At 44.2% G+C, this 20,629-nt stretch overlaps 1 protein-coding gene across 1 annotated transcript in view; it reads right to left on the bottom strand.

Moving 5' to 3' along the window:
• BAIAP2L1 (BAR/IMD domain containing adaptor protein 2 like 1) overlaps window positions 1-20,173 on the bottom strand; it is a 193,671-nt gene extending 173,498 nt beyond the window's left edge. The window contains exon 1 of the mRNA XM_073590998.1: window positions 19,955-20,173. Within this exon, the coding sequence (XP_073447099.1) occupies window positions 19,955-20,005 (51 nt within the window). The 5' untranslated portion in view covers window positions 20,006-20,173. The remainder of the gene's footprint in view (window positions 1-19,954) is intronic.
• Between the last annotated feature and the right edge of the window lie 456 nt (window positions 20,174-20,629).

The raw sequence follows: 20,629 nt of genomic DNA, 5'->3' as shown, positions 1-20,629 counted from the left end.
CTTGGTAGGTTTGCAGGTGTGCCATACTCTTTCCATTTTCTGATGATGGATTGAACAGTGGTTTGTGAGATGCTCAAAGCTTGGGATATTTTTTTTATAAGCTAACCCTGCTTTAAACTTCTCCACAACTTTATCCCTGACCTGTCTGGTGTGTTCCTTGGCCTTCATGGTGCTGTTTGTTCACTAAGGTTCTCTAACAAACCTCTGAGGACTTCACAGAACAGCTGCTGTATTTACAGTGGCTTGCGAAAGTATTCGGCCCCCTTGAACTTTTCAACCTTTTGCCACATTTCAGGCTTCAAACATAAAGATATAAAATTTTTATTTTTTGTGAAGAATCACCAACAAGTGGGACACAATTGTGAAGTGGAACGAAATCTTTTGGATTTTTGAAACTTTTTTAACTAATAAAAAAATGAAAAGTGGGGCGTGCAAAATTATTCGGCCCCCTTGCGTTAATACTTTGTAGAGCCACCTTTTGCTGCGATTACAGCTGCAAGTCGCTTGGGGTATGTCTCTATCAGTTTTGCACATCGAGAGACTGAAATTCTTGCCCATTCTTCCTTGCAAAACAGCTCGAGCTCAGTGAGGTTGGATGGAGAGCGTTTGTGAACAGCAGTTTTCAGCTCTTTCCACAGATTCTCGATTGGATTCAGGTCTGGACTTTGACTTGGCCATTCTAACACCTGGATACGTTTATTTGTGAACCATTCCTTTGTAGATTTTGCTGTATGTTTGGGATCATTGTCTTGTTGGAAGATAAATCTCCGTCCCAGTTTCAGGTCTTTTGCAGACTCCAACAGGTTTTCATCCAGAATGGTCCTGTATTTGGCTGCATCCATCTTCCCCTCAATTTTACCATCTTCCCTGTCCCTGCTGAAGAAAAGCAGGCCCAAACCATGATGCTGCCACCACCATGTCTGACAGTGGGGATGGTGTGTTGAGTGTGATGAGCTGTGTTGCTTTTACGCCAAACATATCGTTTTGCATTGTGGCCAAAAAGTTCGATTTTGGTTTCATCGGACCAGAGCACCTTCTTCCACATGTTTGGTGTGTCTCCCAGGTGGGTTGTGGCAAACTTTAGACGAGACTTTTTATGGATGTCTTTGAGAAATGGCTTTCTTCTTGCCAATCTTTCATAAAGGCCAGATTTGTGCAGTGTACGACTGATTGTTGTCCTATGGACAGACTCTCCCACCTCAGCTGTAGTTCTCTGCAGTTCATCCAGAGTGATCATGGGCCTCTTGGCTGCATCTCTGATCAGTCTTCTCCTTGTCTGAGCTGAAAGTTTAGAGGGACAGCCAGGTCTTGGTAGATTTGCAGTGGTCTGATACTCCTTCCATTTCAAAATGATCGCTTGCACAGTGCTCCTTGGGATGTTTAAAGCTTGGGAAATCTTTTTGTATCCAAATCCGGCTTTAAACTTCTCCACAACAGTATTATCCCCTTCCCGCCGACCGTACGCAGATATGCGTACTCGGCTTTCTGGGGTTATACCGGGATGATGCCCGCAGCTGCGATCGGCTACCCGAGTATAACAACCGATGCGGCTAAAAGCCACTCGGTTGTTATACCGGAAGAACGGGAGGGGACATCCCCCCCTCCCGCCGCTGTTACCGGGCCTCCCGTGCGATCGGGAGGCCCGGTGTCTGATCCTGTGCCTTCGGCGGCTGGGGGCGGGCTGGAACGAAGCTGTGGGCGGCTTCGTTCCAGCCTTCTCGTTGTAGACGCGGAAGCGACGTCATGACGTCACTTCCTGTTTACTCGGCTGCCAATGGCGCCGAATTTTAAAAAGTACACAGTATTCAGAATCGCCGTTTTCGGCGATCTGAATACTTTGAAGTGTAAAGGAGGGATGGGGGGTCTTTTAGACCCCCCATCCCTCCACCTTGTGACAGCAATAAAAGTTAAAAAAAAAAATTAAAAAAAAATAAAAAATAAAAAATAAAATAAATAAATAATAAAAAAAAAAAAAAAAAAAATTTTTTAAAGTGCCCCTGTCCCCGCGAGCTCATGCAGCGAAGAAAACGCATACGGAAGTCGCGCCCGCATATGTAAACGGTGTTCAAATCACACATGTGAGGTATCGCCGCGATCGTCAGAGCGAGAGCAATAATTCTAGCCCTAGACCTCCTCTGTAACTCAAACCTTGTAACCGTAAAAAAATTTTAAAGCGTCGCCTATGGAAATTCATAGGTACCGTAGTTTGTCGCCATTCCACGAGTGCGTGCAATTATAAAGGGTGACATGTTTGGTATCTATTTACTCGGCGTAACATCATCTTTCACATTATACAAAAAAATTGGGCTAACTTTATTGTTTGGATTTTTTAAAATTCATGAAAGTGTCCCTTTTCCAAAAATTTGCGTTTAAAACACTGCTGCCCAAATACCGTGTGATAAAAAATATTGCAACAATCGCCATTTTATTCTCTAGATTCTCTGCTAAAAAAATATATATAATGTTTGGGGGTTCTAAGTCATTTTCTAGCAAAAAATACGGATTTTAACTTGTAAACACCAAATTTCAAAAATAGGCTTAGTCATGAAAGGGTTATGGACCTGCCTGGTGCGTTCCTTGGTCTTCATGATGCTCTCTGCGCTTTCAACAGAGACTATCACAGAGCAGGTGCATTTATACAGAGACTTGATTACACACAGGTGGATTCTATTTATCACCATCAGTCATTTAGGACAACATTGGATCATTCAGAGATCCTCGCTGAACTTCTGGAGTGAGTTTGCTGCACTGAAAGTAAAGGGGCCGAATAATTTTGCACGCACCACTTTTCAGTTTTTTAATTGCTAAAAAAGTTTAAAATATCCAATAGATTTCGTTCCACTTCACAATTGTGTCCCACTTGTTGGTGATTCTTCACAAAAAATTAAAATTTTATATCTTTATGTTTGAAGCCTGAAATGTGGCAAAAGGTTGAAAAGTTCAAGGGGGCCGAATACTTTCGCAAGCCACTGTATACTAAGATTACCTTCAGTAATTTTTTCATCTTTCCATCTATTAAATCTTCTGCCCTTGTTGTTTTAACTTTGGATAGTAAAACATTTTTTTTCTGCCAGTAAATACCTTATACAGCCCACTCCCTGTTTCTTGTCTGGTCATTAGCCTAGGCCAGTGATGGCGAACCTTGGCACCCCAGATTGGAACTACATTTCCCATGATGCTCCTGTACTTTGCAGTGTAGTGAAGCATCATGGGAAATGTAGTTCCAAAACATGTGGGGTGCCAAGGTTCGCCATCACCGGCCTAGGCTTATGACATCATGCACAGCTCTCTTTCTGAGTCATGAGGGCCAATGAGAGCTGCAGAACTGGAGGTGTGCCTCTGTGTGTCTGTGTAAATCCAGGAAGTGAACAGGCAGCAGCTTCAACTGCCCACAGTTAAAATAGATGCAGCCAGACTCAGTGGAGGGAGATTTCAGCAGCATATTTGGCAAGTACAGAATCACAGTATATATAAAATATGCAAAGCGGTTGGAGGGAAGCTTCAGAATGGCAAAGATGTTTGTATTACAAATTATGTGAGCAGACTGCAGTTCCAGTATTTAACCACTTGCCGCCCACCATATAGCAGAATGACGGCGGCAAAGTGGTTTCAATATCCTGACTGGACGTCATATGACGTCCGCAGGATATTGAGCCGCTGCGCACCCCCGGGGGCGCGCATCGCGGCCATCGTTGTTGCGGGGTGTCAGTCTGACACCCCACAGCACCGATCTAGGTAGAGTCTCTGACGAATACTCTTTACCACGTAATCAGCTGTGTCCAATCACGGCTGATCACGATGTAAACAGGAAGAGCCGGTGATCGGCTTTTCCTCACTCGCATCTGACAGACGCGAGTAGAGGAGAGCCGATCGGCTGCTCTCCTGACAGGGGGGGTCTGTGCTGATTGTTTATCAGCACAGCCCCCCCTCGGATCCTACCCAGGACCACCAGGGAAGCTGCCCAGGACCACCAGGGAAGCCGCCCAGGACCACCAGGGAAACCAGCCACACTGGACCACCAGGTATGCCCCCTAGACCCCCAGGGAAATACTAACCAGTGCAAAGGCAGCTGCCAATCAGTGCCCACTCCAATGCCTACCACTGACAGTGCCACCAGGGATGCTTATCAGTGCCGCCTAGCAGTGCCCAGCAGTGCCGCCTAGCAGTGCCCAGCAGTGCCGCCTAGCAGTGCCCAGCAGTGCCGCCTAGCAGTGCCCAGCAGTGTCGCCTAGCAGTGCCCAGCAGTGCCGCCTATCAGTGCCACCCATAAGAACCCATCTTTGTAGCCTTTCAGTGCCCATCAGTGTCACCCATCAGTGCCACCCATGAGTGCCCATCAGTGCCGCCCATCAGTACCGCCTATCAGTGCCGCCTACCAGTGCCCATCGTCAGTGCCTGTCAGTGCCCGCTCATTGGTGCCGCCTTATCAGTGCCCATCAGTGAAAGAGAAAATTTACTTATTTACAAAATTTTTAAACAGAAACAAAAGCAAAACTTATCTTTTTTAAAATTTTCGGTCTTTTTTTATTTGTTTAGCAAAAAATAAAAACCGCAGACGTGATCAAATACCACCAAAAGAAAGCTCTATTTGTGGGAACAAAATGATAGAAATTTAGTTTGGGTACAGTGTAGCATGACCGCGCAATTGTCATTCAAACTGCGACAGCACTGAAAGCTGAAAATTGGTCTGGGCAGGAAGGTGTCTAAGTGCCCCGTATTGAAGTGGTTAAATTACACACAAATGGACTCTATTGGTTCCACTAGATTTTAGTTAGGGGTATCAGAGTAAAGGAGGCTGAATAAAAATGCACGCCACACTTTTCAGATATTTGCAAAAAAAATTAAAAAATTGAAAACCATTTATAATTTTTCTTCTACTTCACAATTATGTGTCACTTTGTGTTGGTCTATCACATAAAATCCCAATAAAAACACATGTTTTTGGTTGTAACATGACAAAATGTAGAAAATTTCAAGGGGTGTGAATACTTTTTCAGCGGCCCTGGAAGCAAACTACATGTGAATGTATAATAGATATATGTGAAAGTGCTGCATAAATTGAAGGCACTATACAAGTACCTGAAATAATAATAATAATCTGCATCCAGGAACGCTCATCCATGCCAATACTAAAGGAACCACTTGGATGTCCATAAAGCCACAGCATGTCTGTCACTGATTTGTATAGGCAGCTAGTTGAGGCAGTTCATCAGCCCCAAGAGCAGAAATATGCTGAATTCTGTCATGTATGGCCCTCCGCGCCTGTGTCAACAAGCCCTTCGTTTTAACTATTTTCAAGGAAAAACTATAGTCAACGGAATCAAATTTTTTTTGTTTAAAAAAACACAACAAAAAAAACAAAAACAGGAACTGCTGGAGCGAGGCCTGAAGACTGGCTGTCCACTGGTAAGAAATCATGTTAATAGCAGCATTTTTTGTATTATTTTATTCTACAATATGAAAAACTATTAGTAACTCTTTTGGAATGACAATACAAAACAAAAGAGGTTGCAAAAAAGCACAGCGGTGCATTCGTTACCCCAACTTTAGCAGCTGTGAACAGGTCCTAAACAAAATAATATAAAAGCATGGTAATTCTGCCAACCCCCTTGGTGCTCCACTCCCTCGCCACCTAGAAAACAGTACAAATCTTGGTATGACCTCCCTGAGTCAGCAGCAATTCCAACTGTATATTATCATACTACACACGATCTTCAAATCATCAGAACACAACGACCATAGATACAATCATATATGGATTATGGTTTGTATGTCATTATTCTGGGAATTACAGCAGTTTATTAATATTAATGAGTCATGACTAAGATACAGTAACTTGAGAGATAAGCCTCGGGTATAAAAAGGAGGAAAACATCCACATTCCTTTCTGCTATAAATTCCTTCCATGAGTTTCGATTACACTTTAGATGTCACCTCAAAAACTGACTGCAAGTGAACAATGACGTCAAATGGTGACAAATGGTAGAGCAAAGTATCAAATATATTAGATGGAAATTGTGAACACGGGATCAAGGCAGAATCACTGAGACCCCTTTCACACTGGGTCGTTTTCAGGTGCTATTGAGCTAAAAATAGCGCCTGAAAAACCGGCCTGAAACAGCCACTGCTGTCTCCCCAATGTGAACCCCCGAGGGCTGTCACACTGGAGCGGTGCGCTGGCAGGACGCCAAAAAAAGTCCTGCTAGCAGCATCTTTGGAGTGGTGAAGGAGCGGTGTATACTCTGCTCCTTCACCGCTCCTGCCCATTGAAACCAATGGGGCAGCGCGGCTATACCACCGGCATAGCGCCGCTGCAGTGGTGCTTTGCGGGCGGTTTTAACCCTTTTTCGGCCGCTAGTGGGGGTTAAAACCGCCCCGCTAGTGGCCGAATAGCACCGCTAAAACGACGGTAAAGCACCGCTAAAAATAGCAGCATTTTACCGCCGACGCACCCACAGCCCCAGTGTGAAACTGACCTGAAGGTACCGACCTCTGAGATTCCAGATGTCATTTTTTAGGAGTGTGGAAAACAAAATATTATACCCGACTATTCTGATCTTCATTTGGCATGCTTTTTATTTAACCTGCTTCCACCATCTGTAGCATATATGCGGCCACTGGGCTTTAATATCGAGTGGCCGCATACATGTGTCCATTGGGGACAACTTTTCTGTGCTGAGAGCGCGCTCACTGCATGTTCCCAGCATAGTAACTGTCTTATTGGCAGTTCCCAAAGCATATTTGTGATCGGGCGCTTATGTTCATGTGATCGCTGTGACAGACATTCGAAAGCCCAACTCCACCTCCCGGCCATTAGATCATCGTAAAGGGCTGAGGGCGGCAGTGGCAAGAGGTTAAAGACAATGAAGGAAAATTGGAAGTCTGCAACCATTAGGGCCAAGGTGGATTTGATTTAAATCAAGTCAATTTAAATCAGGGTTTAAATCACTAGTAAAAAGACTTGATTTAAATCATATTTTTAAAGAGCAACTGTCATCTTGGTCTCCTCCTCTGACCCGCTGTGGACTCACTAACAGTCCCATTCACTTTAATGGGACAGCTGGTGATGTGTCAGTGACACAACGAGGTGAGGGAGGTGGCGGCAGCAGGTGTGTGGATGCCGCTAACAGGCACTGCCATGATGGATCTGAAATGACAGGTGCTCTTTTAAAGGACTTATTCTTGTTGGTAATCAGGGTGGATTTGATTTAAATCAAGTCGATTGAAATCATACATTTTTAAAGAGCAACGGTCATCTCTGTCCTACAGCTGCTTCTCCTCCTCTGACCCGCTGTTTACTCACCGACAGTCCCATTCACTTTAATGGGATGGCCAGTGATGTGGCAGTGACACAACAAGGTGAGGGATGTGGTGGCAGCAGGTGAGTGGATGCCCGCTAACAGGCACTACCAAGATGGATCTGAAATGACAGGTGATCTTTAAATGTAAGGACTTCTTGCTGGTAATTAGAATCTTTAATATTTGCAAACAAAATGAAGGTTTCCTATTTAGAACTAAAAGCTGCCAGGTTAGTAAAACAGCAATATCAGGACTGATTCAATTATACAGTTTGTAGTGTACACAGATTTGCAAAACAATGGGATAAAGGAATATTCCTGAACTTGGTTTATCTCATGGTTACTGTGAAATTGTGTGAATGCATCAATGCAGTGCATGTTATCTCAGCTTGCAGAGCTTGGATTCATTGAATAAGTTTACCAAAAATGTAAATATTGCAGAAATATATAGCTAAATGCAGATTTTACAGGCATTTGAGATTTTTTTTCCCCTCTCTGCCTCCAAATGACCCTCATGTTTAGAGTCTATGCACAGCACTATAGGTGTTTACGGGGCAACCCCCCCGAAAAACACCAAAATCACATTCAGGAGAGGAACTTAAATATATAAAAAGTGCTCAAAGCGCCTAAACACATATTACCGCTACAAGAAAAACAGAAATGGAAGGCGTGCAGACCTAGTGCATTACCAGAGATAATTTAATAATAAGAGTTTTTTTTGTATAAAAGTGGGTACTCACAAAATGCAACTGACAAAAGGCCATAAACACAGTGCATGGACATGCACAGAACACGAGGTATAGCAATAGCATTTCGGGGGTGCACCCCCTTCCTCAGAGCTAGGCTAGCTAGACTGGAGAGGTCACAAGAGGCTCCTCTCCAATCCGTAACAATACAGCAGTGGATTGGAGTCATCTTCACAAGCACAAAGTTTTCCTAGTTTAACTTTGTCTGAAGAACCCCCTCCTCGCCAATTGGGCCCCCTTCCATCATAGGGCCCCTTAACAGCTGCTTCGACTAGTGTTCCGCCATTGGATACTGTACTCAGTATGTGTCATTATATTATTGCTAAATGACAAGGAAACATAAAATGAAACTAAATAGCTTACACACAACTTTCATGAGGTCACTAAACAAGGCAAATTAGAGCTCTAATAAACCTCAAACCACTTGCTCTTAACTACAAATTACCCTTTACTGTATTCACAATAAAAGGTTACCTTTCCACCTTACATCATTGTTCTGTATTCACTCATGACACATAACATGCTTTGTAGCCAATGTTTAATCCCAGTATAAATAACAATGCAAGGCTAGAGCACAGCAACCAGAACATTTAAACAAAGCAGCAAAGGTAGTTTGCATATACATAGAGTATATGTAGAAGAGTCCATAACCTGTTCATATAAGATAGGGATATGCAATTAGCAGACCTCCAGCTGTTGCAAAACTACAAGTCCCATCATGCTCTGCCTCTGAGTGTCATCTTGTGGCTGTCAGAGTCTTGCTATGCCTCATGGGACTAGTAGTTCTGCAACAGCTGGAGGTCCGCTAATTGCTTATCCCTGATATAGGACAACACACACTGCTTAGGCTTCATGTACACGGGACATTTTTACAACCTCTCCTGAATGATTTAACTTGACAGAGAGTAACCCACGTTTAAAACGTCCGTTTAGCCGCGTTTAAATGTTGCGTTTTATGCTTAAAAGCATTTTTTTTTCAAAATAGGCAAAAAATAAAAAAAACACCTGTAAACGGAACGTGGCTAAATGCGCATTTAGAAGCGTTTGGCGCTTGAAATGCCTCTAAACACAGCTTCTGAACCCATTTTTTTGCATTCTAAAAAAAAGCCTCTAAACTCAACTGCCTAGAAACTACTATAAATGACCCTGTGTACATGTACTGATGAGATAACAGAGGAGAGTTCAGGAGCAGTTGAAAAAAAATGCCCAACTGCTCCTAAACATCTGTTTACCAGCAGCAGTGTACATGAGGCCTAAAGTTAAGCCAGCTTAGAGGCAAACAGATTTATTATCTGCCTGTAGCTGTCCTGAATACCACCCCAGGCAGAAGTTTTATTACACGTTTAATAAGGTTCTCTTACCTTTAAAAGCAATGTATGATTGTTTGTAGAGGTCGACCAATATGGGTTTTTGTCTGGCCGATGCCAATATTTAGAAATCGCAGCGGCCGATGGCCGATATATGTCGTCAATTTTTTTGGGCCGATATGTTAGGCCGATCTTTTTTTTTCCCTTCATCTCATAAAATCTAAAGGCCCCTTTCACACTGGGGTGGTGCGGGCACCGGCGGTAAAATGGCGTAATATTTTTAGCGTCCCTTTACCGTTGTTTTAGCCGCTAGCGGGGCAGTTTTACCCCCTGCTAGCGGCCCAGAAAGGGTTAAAACCACCGCAAAGTGCTGCTGCAGCAGCGCTATGCCGGCGGTATTGCCGCGCTGCCCCATTCATTTCAATGGACAGGAGCGGTAAAGGAGCGGAGTATATACCGCTCCAAAGATGCTGCTAGCAGGACTTCTTTTAGCGTCCTGCCAGCGCACCGCTCCAGTGTGAAAACCCCCGGCTTTGCAGGTGCTATTTTTAGCGCTGTAGTGCCTGCAAAGCGCCCCAGTGTGAAAGGGGTCTTTCAGTTAGACCCCTTTCACACTGGGGCATTTTTCAGAGGCTTTTGGGCTAAAAATAGCGCCTGCAAAACGGCTACCCTGCAGTCTCAGTGTGAAAGCCAGAGTGCTTTCACACTGAGGCGATGAGCTGGAAGGATGTTAAAAAAAAAAAAAAAAAAAAGTCCTGCAAGCAGCATCTTTGGAGCGGTGTATACCTCTCCTCCACCACTCCTGCCCATTGAAATGAATGGGCACCGCTGACAAAGCGTCTGCAAAGCGCTTCGGCAGCGGCACTATACAGGCGCATTTAACCTCTTCATCGGCCGCTAGCTGGGTTATAAGCGCCCCACTAGCAGCCGAAGAGCACTGTTAAAATGACGGTAAAGCGCCGCTAAAACTAGCAGCATTTTACTGTCAACGCATGCCCGCACCAGTGTGAAAGCAGCCTTAAGTAATAAGTGATACAGAAAATTTCTTACATTTAAACATTTATTAAACAAAATACACAAAAACAGGTAATCAAGACTTTTGGACGAAAAAAAAAATGGGCTAACTTTGCGGTTTTAGGTTTTTTTTTTTCGATTCATTAGTGTATTTTTCCCAAAAAAATTGCGTTTGAAAGACCGCTGCGCAAATGCCGCATGACATAAAATATTGCAACAACCGCTATTTTATTCCCTAGGGTCGCTGCTAAAATATATATATATATATATATATATATATATATATATATATAAATAAATAAATGTTTGGGGGTTCTAAGTGATTTTCTAGCAGAAAATACAGGATTTTTACTTGAAAGCAATAAGTGTCAGAAAAGATTTAGTCTTTAAATGGTTAAACTGAACTCCTACACATGGAGTTGAGTCCATTGATAAATATAAACACTGTATCTCTTTTTGGTTCTTTTCTCAGACTTGGCAGGCTGCCCAGATAGGTAGTCGCTCCTGCATTGACTTCTATACAGGCCTTTTTTTATCAGCACAATAGACCGATGCTGATTAATTAAAAAATGCCAAATATCGGCCGATATATCAGTTGACCTCTAATTGTTTGCATACATAGGTATCCATCACTGAAAAACTGACTTTTTTTACACATTAGAAGGCCTCTTCCCCCTTAGACTCCTTTCACATGATAGGCCCACTCAGATCCGCCTGTCTGTTTTTCAAGCGGATCTGAGCGGCCATCCATTGACTTCTATGGGCAGGCGGATACGACAAGAACCGCTCAAAACAGAAGGATGGCGATACGTTCGTCATCCGTCCAGCGGATTGGATGAAAAATGGACAGGCAGATCCGTTCTCATCCGATGTCCCATAAAGGACAGCAGAGCTCTGACAGGTTCGTCCCTGCACAGTGAGCAGACACAGACCTGTCATCCACCGGCTCAGCGGGAATCAACAGAGCGATCTCCCGCTGAGCAGATCTGCCCATGTGAAAGGGGCCTCAGTTTTATAAGACTGGTGAACACAATGTCCTTTTTTTCCCCAATGTAGTTCTTTCTGTAGCAAGTGGGTGTCGCAGTTATTTTGCCGCTCGCTGTAGAAGCTGGCCCTTGGTTTCATAGACTCCTGTTCTAAACTGCCTACTGTAGACCTACATTCACCCTTCGCGTTCTGGGAACACATTCCTGGAAAAGTGCGAAAAACAGGCCAAAACGTGCATAACCTTTGCAGTGCCATTATCTTCTAAGGGCACACCTAACGCGGGGAACAGTCGCGCACCAAAATGTGCGCTGAAAAAAAAAAAAAAAAAAAAAAAGTGTGACCGTGTAAATGCAGCCTTAGGTCCCTTTTACACAAGGCAGAATTTGTAAATCGCATCTGCCTGCTCAGCAGGGGATCGCTCCACCGTCCTCGTTGAGCGGGTGGATGACAGGTCCGTGTCTACTCCGCAATGCAGAGCGTACAGAACCCCACTGTTCTCTATGGGGTGGTTGGATGGAAATGGACCGCCTGTTCATTTCCGTTCGACTGTCATCTGGTCCCATGCATCGGATGTATGGGGAATGGATCCCCCATCCATCTGTTTTTGGCGGTCAGGGTCGGATCGGACGACAGCGGGTGTCCATGGACACATTTCCACTGACATGCTGTATAAGTACCTGTAATAAATAAATAAATCCGCCACTCCACAGAGAACAATGGATGGTCCGATCAGGTCCGCCTGAAAAAGTGACAGGCGGACCGGTTCAGATCGCCTAAAGCCCCATACACACTATTAGATTTTCTGCAGATTTTTGTCTTCAGTCTTACCAAACCATATAATATGAAATCAAACTTTAAGAGTTTCAATTTGTATGCAATCAGGCAGGCCCTTGCATTACATGGTTTTTGTAAATCTGAAGACAAAAAAAATCTAATAGTGTGTATGGGGCTTTACTGTTTTGCTTGCTTAAGACTCCTAGTCTCTCCACCTCCTATGACCTCACATGCCAGAAGTCTCCCAGTGGGCTATCCATGCTGGTTTATATAGTTATATACTTGCCCCCAATCCTGCCCACAAGAACACCCAATTGCTACAATTCAACTGCATGATAGGAACAGTAGTTTCTCATATCTTTGTCACACAGAAAGTTAAAGTATCCACTGTAATAATACCTCCTCTGGGTGCCCAGCCATAGCTGCATTTTATGAATGGGAGCGATGAGGTCACACCATTTTACAAGGTTATTATCTGGGAAACAGTGAAGTTGTAACTTTACAAATTTGCGACTTCCAAATATACATACCTGACACCTTAGAGTGGTATTAAACCCAAAACCAAAAAATTGATCTAATGCAGCTTACCAATCCATAAAGTTGAATTTCGGGCAATTTTTTTTCCCGCAGTGACATGATGTTCGGACATCAGGAACAGTCCACCGCTAGACGGGTTCGCTGTTTTCCAGGGGATTGAAGAATCGGGCAAGTATAGGCTCTGTGTTCACCCCCAGACAAAACAAACAGTTAACCCATGCAGTGTGGGCACAGGCCCACTGCATGGAGGGAAAAAAAATAATAATTACCCGGAGTTAGGCTTTAAACATGCTGGCTGCATTTGTTTGTTTTTTATTAAAGCTTTTTTCCCACTTGGTGACCCCGCCACACACTTCCTGCATTAGAGTGTCTCCACACTGGATGGAGGAGCAATGGAGATACCGTCAGTCTAGGGAGAAGGTAGTGTTAGATGTACTAGCACATAGATGGACTTCTGAACTCCAGCTAACACTTCTTCTCAGGCAGTTACAGTAACAGATGTATTTCCTTTTGGAATCAAGGCTCACCACTGTAAGCACACCTGTCACCGTTAAATGGTTTGTCTCAACCTTCTAACACTTATGCTGGACAGCTCAGGTCTGTTAAAGGAATTTGAAAAATAACAGACTCACTGACTGGGATCACCAGGTGATAAAGGAAAATAAAATAAAATAAAAAAGCTAATGCTGCCACAATATTTAAGGCAGAACTAAACCCTTCAATTTAACGGTTTCCCAAAACGGTTACATTCAAGACATGCTGTGAATGATATCGGTCACAGCTGCTTGTGTTCTCAACTAAACTGTCAAGCCATCAAATGGTTAGTGTCATAACTGATCTGCAGTTGCCACAATGCTGCACATGTGAACACAGGCTAAGATGGCAGCTCCCTTGGCTGTAAAGGATAGGAGTATATAAAACGAGTTAGCCCATGGGACTTATTTAAATGAGTTGGTCATAGAGGTCATGATAAGTAAGTATAAGGATTTATTAAAGTTCCAAGAACATGATCATAAATGAGCATAAAAACATCATGAGGCATGGTTTGACCATTGACATGTTAGTTATTTTTCTTCTTTTTTTTTTTTCAGTCATTTTCCTGTCCTTTTTATTTTCATTTCCTTCTTCACATTCTCGCACTCTTTACACTTTCCTTTTCACTTTTTTCTTTCCTGTTTGCATCCACGCCCACAATGTCATCGATTTCACTATACAACAGTGATACTACACTATTTATACTCCCAAGCTACTATCAAGTTTATTGTTAATTGACTTAGATACATATACAATTTTATTACAGCTATCATGGCATATGTGGCTAATGGGGCACTCCAGGACACACCACATTCTCATCCTCCTTTTTCGCCATGTCCGCCTCCGCCAGGCCCCTGTTTGGTTGCTGCAGGGTTACGCCTCTTCAGCTCCCGGTTGGAGTGCTTTCCGCTGGTACCCTTGCAGATCAGTCCTTTGGACCAATTGACCATAATGTATGTATGGGGTGCCTCTTAGAGACCACGTGCTTCTCTTCTAACCATAATTATCACTGAATGTTATCTTACTGATACCCACTATTTTTTAGATATCCTGCATATACACCAACTCCTGAGGAAGCGAGCAGAGCTTGCAAAACGCGCCGCGTACAAAAGTTGTATATGTATACCATGTATTTCATTACTGTAACTAACATGTCAATGGTCAAACCATGCCTCATGATGTTTTTATGCTCATTTATGATCATGTTCTTGGAACTTTAATAAATTCTTATACTTGCTTGTCATGACCTCTATGTCCGACTCATTTAAAGTCCCATGGGCTAACTCGTTTTGTATTACATGTACAGGGATGGAGCTGTGTTATATTAAGAGGCAGTACCCAGACCGCTTTCTTTTTTTCCGTAAAGGATAGGAGGGTTTAGTGTCACTGATTGGTGAGCTGCAATGTGCTAGATTTTTGTTTCTGGGTTTATTACCACTTTTTATGGATTCATACTGGTGCAACTGCAGGTTAAATGCTGTGCGAGTATGTGCATTTACCATGCGTTTTCCCCACAGTTCCATTGATGTCTATAAGGTTGTGCATTTTTGGCCCGTTTTAAGAAACGCACAGATGCGGCATGCAGGACTTTTGGTGAGCTTTCAGAAAACGTGGCAAACACATGTGACTAATAAAAGTTAAAGGAAACGTGGCTAAAAACTAGTAAATTGCGCACAGATATGACCCAAGGATGAATCTGGCTTATTGTGGTATTTACAGGTGATACTCGAAAAATTTGAATTTCGTGCAAAAGTTAATTTCACTAATGCAACTTAAAAGGTGAAACTAATATATGAGATAGACTCATTACATGCAAGACAGTTCAAGCCGTGATTTGTCATAATTGTGATGATTATGGCTTGCAGCTCATAAAAACCCCAAATCCACAATCTCAGAAAATTTGAATATTGTGAAAAGGTGCAATATTCTAGGCTCAAAATGTCCCACTCTAATCAGCTAATTAAGCCACAACACCTGCATAAAGGGTTCCTGAGCCTTTAAATGGTCTCTCGGTCTGGTTCAGTAGGAATCACAATCATGGGAAAGACTGCTGACCTGACAGTTGTGCAGAAAACCATCAATGACACCCTCCATAAGGAGGGAAAGCCTCAAAAGGTAATTGCAAAAGAAGTTGGATGTTCCCAAATTGCTGTATCAAAGCACATTAATAGAAAGTTATGTGGAAGGGAAAAGTGTGGAAGAAAAAGGTGCACAAGCAGCAGGGATGACCGCAGCCTGGAGAGGATTGTCGTGAAAAGGCCATTCAAAAGTGTTGGGGACTTTCACAAGGAGTGGACTGAGGCTGGAGTCAGTGCATCAAGAGCCACCACACACAGACGGATCCTGGACATGGGCTTCAAATGTCATATTCCTCTTGTCAAGCCACTCCTGAACAACAAACAACATCAGAAGCGTCTTACCTGGGCTAAAGAAAAACAGACCTGGTCTGTTGCTCAGTGGTCCAAAGTCCTCTTTTCTGATGAAAGCAAATTTTGCATCTCATTTGGAAGCCAAGGACCCAGAGTATGAGGAAGAATGGTGAGGCACACACTGCAAGATGCTTGAAGTCCAGTGTGAAGTTTCCACAGTCTGTGTTGATTTGGGGAACCATGTCATCTGCTGGTGTTGGTCCACTGTGCTTCATTAAGTCCAGGGTCAATGCAGCCGTCTACTAGGAGATTTTGGAGCACTTCATGCTTCCTTCCACAGATGTGCTCTATGGGGATACTGTCTTCATTTTCCAGCAGGATTTGGCACCTGCCCACACTGCCAAAAGCACCAAAACCTGGTTCAATGACCATGGGATTATTGTGCTTGATTGGCCAGCAAACTCGCCTGACCTGAACCCCATAGAGAATCTATAGGGCATTGCCAAGAGAAAGATGAGAGACATGAGACCGAACAATGCAGAAGAACTGAAGGCCGCTATTGAAGCATCCTGGTCTTCCATAACACCTCAGCAGTGCCACAGGCTGATAGCTTCCATGCCACGCCGCATTGAGGCAGTAATTGCTGCAAAAGGGGCCCAAACCAAGTACTGAGTACATATTCATGCTTATACTTTTCAGAGGTTTGATATTGTTCTATGTACAATCCTTGTTTTATTAATTGCATGTAATATTCTAATTTTCTGAGATTGTGGATTTGGGGTTTTCATGAGCTGTAAGCCATAATCATCACAATTATGACAAATCACGGCTTGAACTATCTTGCTTTGCATGTAATGAATCTATCTCATATATTAGTTTCACCTTTTAAGTTGCATTAGTGGAATAAATGAACTTTTGCACAAATATTCTAATTTTTCGAGTATCACCTGTAGTTTTAAACACCAGACAACTATAAACACCAACACATGCATGTGTTTCTGTGGGGGAACTGTGCTGCAATCCTGTATTGATAATCTCCACAAACGATACAGAGTACGTCTGAAAGTTCACATAAACATCATCTCTAGATTAATCTTTTGCTGCCAGTTTTCATTACTGTTTGCCAACCTCCACAGTAACCGATATTACAAACAACGCAAATATCGCAGCCAACTGATGCCACCTGCTGATACGGAGCTGCAAGGAGAAAAGGTTACAAAATATAATCTGCACCATAGAGACAGTTATGAAAACCGGAGCAAAAAAGTCTAGGAAATAAAAGAATAAATAAAACCACTATGGACAAGAGCTTCCATTCTGTTCTTTTCTTTATCACTCCGGTTTACATAAATCAGGCCCAATGTTCCCACACCATAACAAAAACAAATCAACCAAGTTTTATTGAGAGATTTAGACGGACTCATAAAATGAAGACATTTCCTTCAAACATCACAGCAGACACGTGTTCACATTAACGCTGTCCTAAGTCATAGGTGGCTTTCTTCAAATCAGAAGATTGGAAGCTTTGCAGTGACAATTGTATACTCTTTACTAAAATGAATCTATAGTAATCCAATTACAACTTTGTGCTTTTCCACAATGGCACTAATGCTAGCTTCATACATACAACAATCTTTGATCAATTTCAACCCATATTCCAAAACACAACAACCAGGTTCAGGGTTATGATCACACCTGTCAACACCTGGAACTGCTGATGGTTGTTGATGGTTGTAATTGACTTTCAACTGACATGTATTGAACTCCAGGCCAACCACTAAATATACAGGAGATTGCATTACCTGCCAAAGGCTTTGTATTTCTATCCATCCAGTTCTGAGATTTACAGTAGACCTGATTTTTTTCAGTTAGAAATTCCTTACAGGCCTTCACCGACCCCCCCGCCTGTTACTGTACCAGTGAAAGGAGAAGCAGCAGACCGAGGAGCTCACTTCACAGTCACTCTGCTCTCTCCTACCATCAGCTTGCTCCTTGGGCACACAAGCACTGCAGTACAACTGATTGGCTCCCTGTGCTGCTTCTCCCTCCCCGTCTCTAAGCTTTGATGTACAGTGGACTGCGATAGGTTGTATTCCATGAATATTTTTTAAGCACAAGTAAGTGGGGGCCGTGCATGTATAGGCACTCACCCCGGCAGGGTTGTCAAATTCAGATGTGCGGCTGTGTTCATAGAACCACTGCATCCCCATAGAGTATCATAGGCTGTCTGTATGCAACTCTAGGTGGCTCCAGCCACATAAATAAATGGCTCATTCACACTGTACAGGCCACAGCGGCCGAGTGAATGAGCCCATAATTAGAGATGACTTGTTTAACTTGTGGTGTTTACATAAAAGATTCCTGGAGTTCAGCTTATAAAAAAGAAATGTAATGATGTTTAATGAACACAGAGCTATATTTATTTGCATTTTATATCTGACTGGAGATAAGCTTTAAGTGGTTATCACCTAATTAGTACTGTACATTTGACTTTCCAACAGTTAACAGCACAGCCAATAAAATGGTTAGAATCTCTTAAAAGCAGAAACCAAAATGTGCCAACTTTAGGTTTTAAAATAAAGACCAGGTAATGTGTTCTCTATGAGAACCCCTGATCCTGAGGGGTAGCTCCTAATCCTGAAGAACCCCCCCAAAATGTAAGGTTATCCCCAGATCCTGAAGAACGCCCCCAATTTTGAAGGTTATCCCCAGATTCTGAAGAACCAGGAGGGGAGCCCCTGATTCTAAATGAAAGCCCCCTGTTCAGGAAGAGCGCCCACTGATAATAAAGGATCCCTTGATCCTGAGACACGCCCCATGATGCTGAGGGGTATCCCCTAATCCTGAGGGGTAGCTCATGATCCTGAGGAACACCCCTCTAAATGGAAGGTTATCCCCAGATCCTGAAGAACGCCCCCGAATTCTGAAGGGTATCCCCAGAGTCAGATGAACAAGGAGGGGAACCCCTGATTCTAAAGCAAAGCCCCCTGTTCAGGAAGGGTGCCCCCCGATCATAAAGGTACACCCCCTGAAGCTGAGGGGTATTCACTGATCCTGAGGAACACCCCCTGAAGCTGAGGGGTATCCCTTGATCCTGAGGCACGCCTCCTGATGCTGAAGGGTATCCCCTGATGCTGAGGCACGCCCCCTGATGCTGAGGGGTATCCCCTGATCCTGAGGCACGCCCCCTGATGCTGGGGGGTTTCTCCTGAGGCACGAGGGGGTTTCTCCTGATCCTGAGGCACGCCCCCTGATGCTGAGGGGTATCCCCTGATGCTGAGGAACGCCCCCTGATGCTGAGGAACGCCCCCTGATACTGAGGGGTATCACCTTATCCTGAGCAGTGCCCCCTGAGATTTGGGGGAGACTGGAGGATGTGATGTGCCTCTGACTGCAGCATTCTTCATGTGGACTGACAGGCACTGCGAGTGTACTGTCTTTCATGGCGTTTAAAAGCTAACTTACTGGAACATCAAAGTCATAAGTAGGCTTGTGTTTTATATATATACACACACACACCCCTGCTAAATTACTATTTCTACAGATCCCAGTACATTAGTGTGATGGTCAGTGGAAAGAATGCTTCTTACATTGGTGGTCATTGGGAAGAATCCCCCCATTACAAATAGTTTATAGAGGATTGGCGTCAGTGGGAACGTATCATTGCTCAAGGAACCCCCATCAATCTGTGGAGGAACCCTGGTTGAGAAGGGCTAATAAACCGTTTAATATCTCTATATTCCCATTGTGTACACTATGACAGCAGGAACACTGTGTACACCTCAGGTGCCCCCAGTTTCTGATGTGACCTCCAGTGTGTGGGCTCTCCGGGGACACACAAGAACTTTTCCCATTCTTAAAAAGGGAACTTGTGAGGACAGAAGTCCAGGATCTCTGAAGGTTCCAGAGTCGTTGTGGATCGGTCACTCCTGTATAACACACAGCTCTGGGGTCCTCACACTTCACTGGCTGGATGCTTGTTTTGGGGTCAGTCTATCACTGAGCGAGGAGGAAGGAGGAAGGATGAGGATGACAGACCTAAAATCACATCTTCATAAATATGGCAGGCCCCCCCCCCCCCCCCCCCCCATCCCCCCATCCCTATCATGGGTCTATTAGGACTACAATGTGCCTGGACTGGGACTCCGAGCTCTAGGGGGTCATCTCTGGGGGGGGGGTCCACCTTCATCACCCCATGGGAGGAACACAAAGTTTACATATATTAAGAGCTACATAATAATCCCCTCTGTGCAGAACTCACAGTAAGGTCAGGGTAGAAGGCACTACAAGTCCCAGCAGGCTCAAGGTAAAAGGCACTACAAGTCCCAGCAAGCCCCCTGAGCTCCAGGCAGCAGACTGAGTGTCGCCCTTCCCCGGTCACACTGTACCTTGTAGGTGTTCTCGGTGATCTTGGCCACGGCCTCCGGGTCCCGGGACATGTCTGCAGTCCTCAATGCCACTCTCTCGCACACTGACCCGGCTCCTCACCATACCCCCCTCCGCCTCCCACCGGCGGCGCCCGACAACTGTGACAAGTAAAGGGAGCGGCGCCTGCGGGCTGAGCGGGGAAGGTGGGGCCGGTGAGGTCACAGGCAGGTGCCGGCCGGGGAGGGGACGTACCTGGGCGGAGGGGGGAGGAGCTCGAGGTGAGGAGGGGCGGGGAAGTCACCTAGGCGGAGGGTGTGTGAGGAAGGGTGGAGGATGGAGGGAGCGCACCGAGTTCTCCACACACAGCGCCTATAGAAGGAGCTCAGTGTATAGAATGTGATTGTGACATGGTGGAGAGAACACGGCTGCTCTGCTCACAATGTATACAATCATCTTCTGTCTTAGTTTCCCAACTTTATTTCAGTCATGGAACACCTCAGAACTTTCACAGAGCTCCAGTCATGGAACACCTCAGAACTTTCACAGAGCTCCAGTCATGGAACACCTCAGAACTTTCACAGAGCTCCAGTCATGGAACACCTCAGACCTCAAATAGTAAACTTTTGAAACAAAAAAGTTTCCTCCTGCAAGGTAATATCATAATGTGCTAGTATGCACCACATACAAGCACATTC

The sequence above is a fragment of the Aquarana catesbeiana genome, linkage group LG06 (genome assembly GCF_042186555.1).
Source record: "Aquarana catesbeiana isolate 2022-GZ linkage group LG06, ASM4218655v1, whole genome shotgun sequence".
In the NCBI taxonomy this organism is placed as follows: domain Eukaryota; kingdom Metazoa; phylum Chordata; class Amphibia; order Anura; family Ranidae; genus Aquarana; species Aquarana catesbeiana.
The sequence above is the reverse complement of the archived record's forward strand: the minus strand, read 5'-3'. Positions and strand labels throughout refer to the sequence as shown.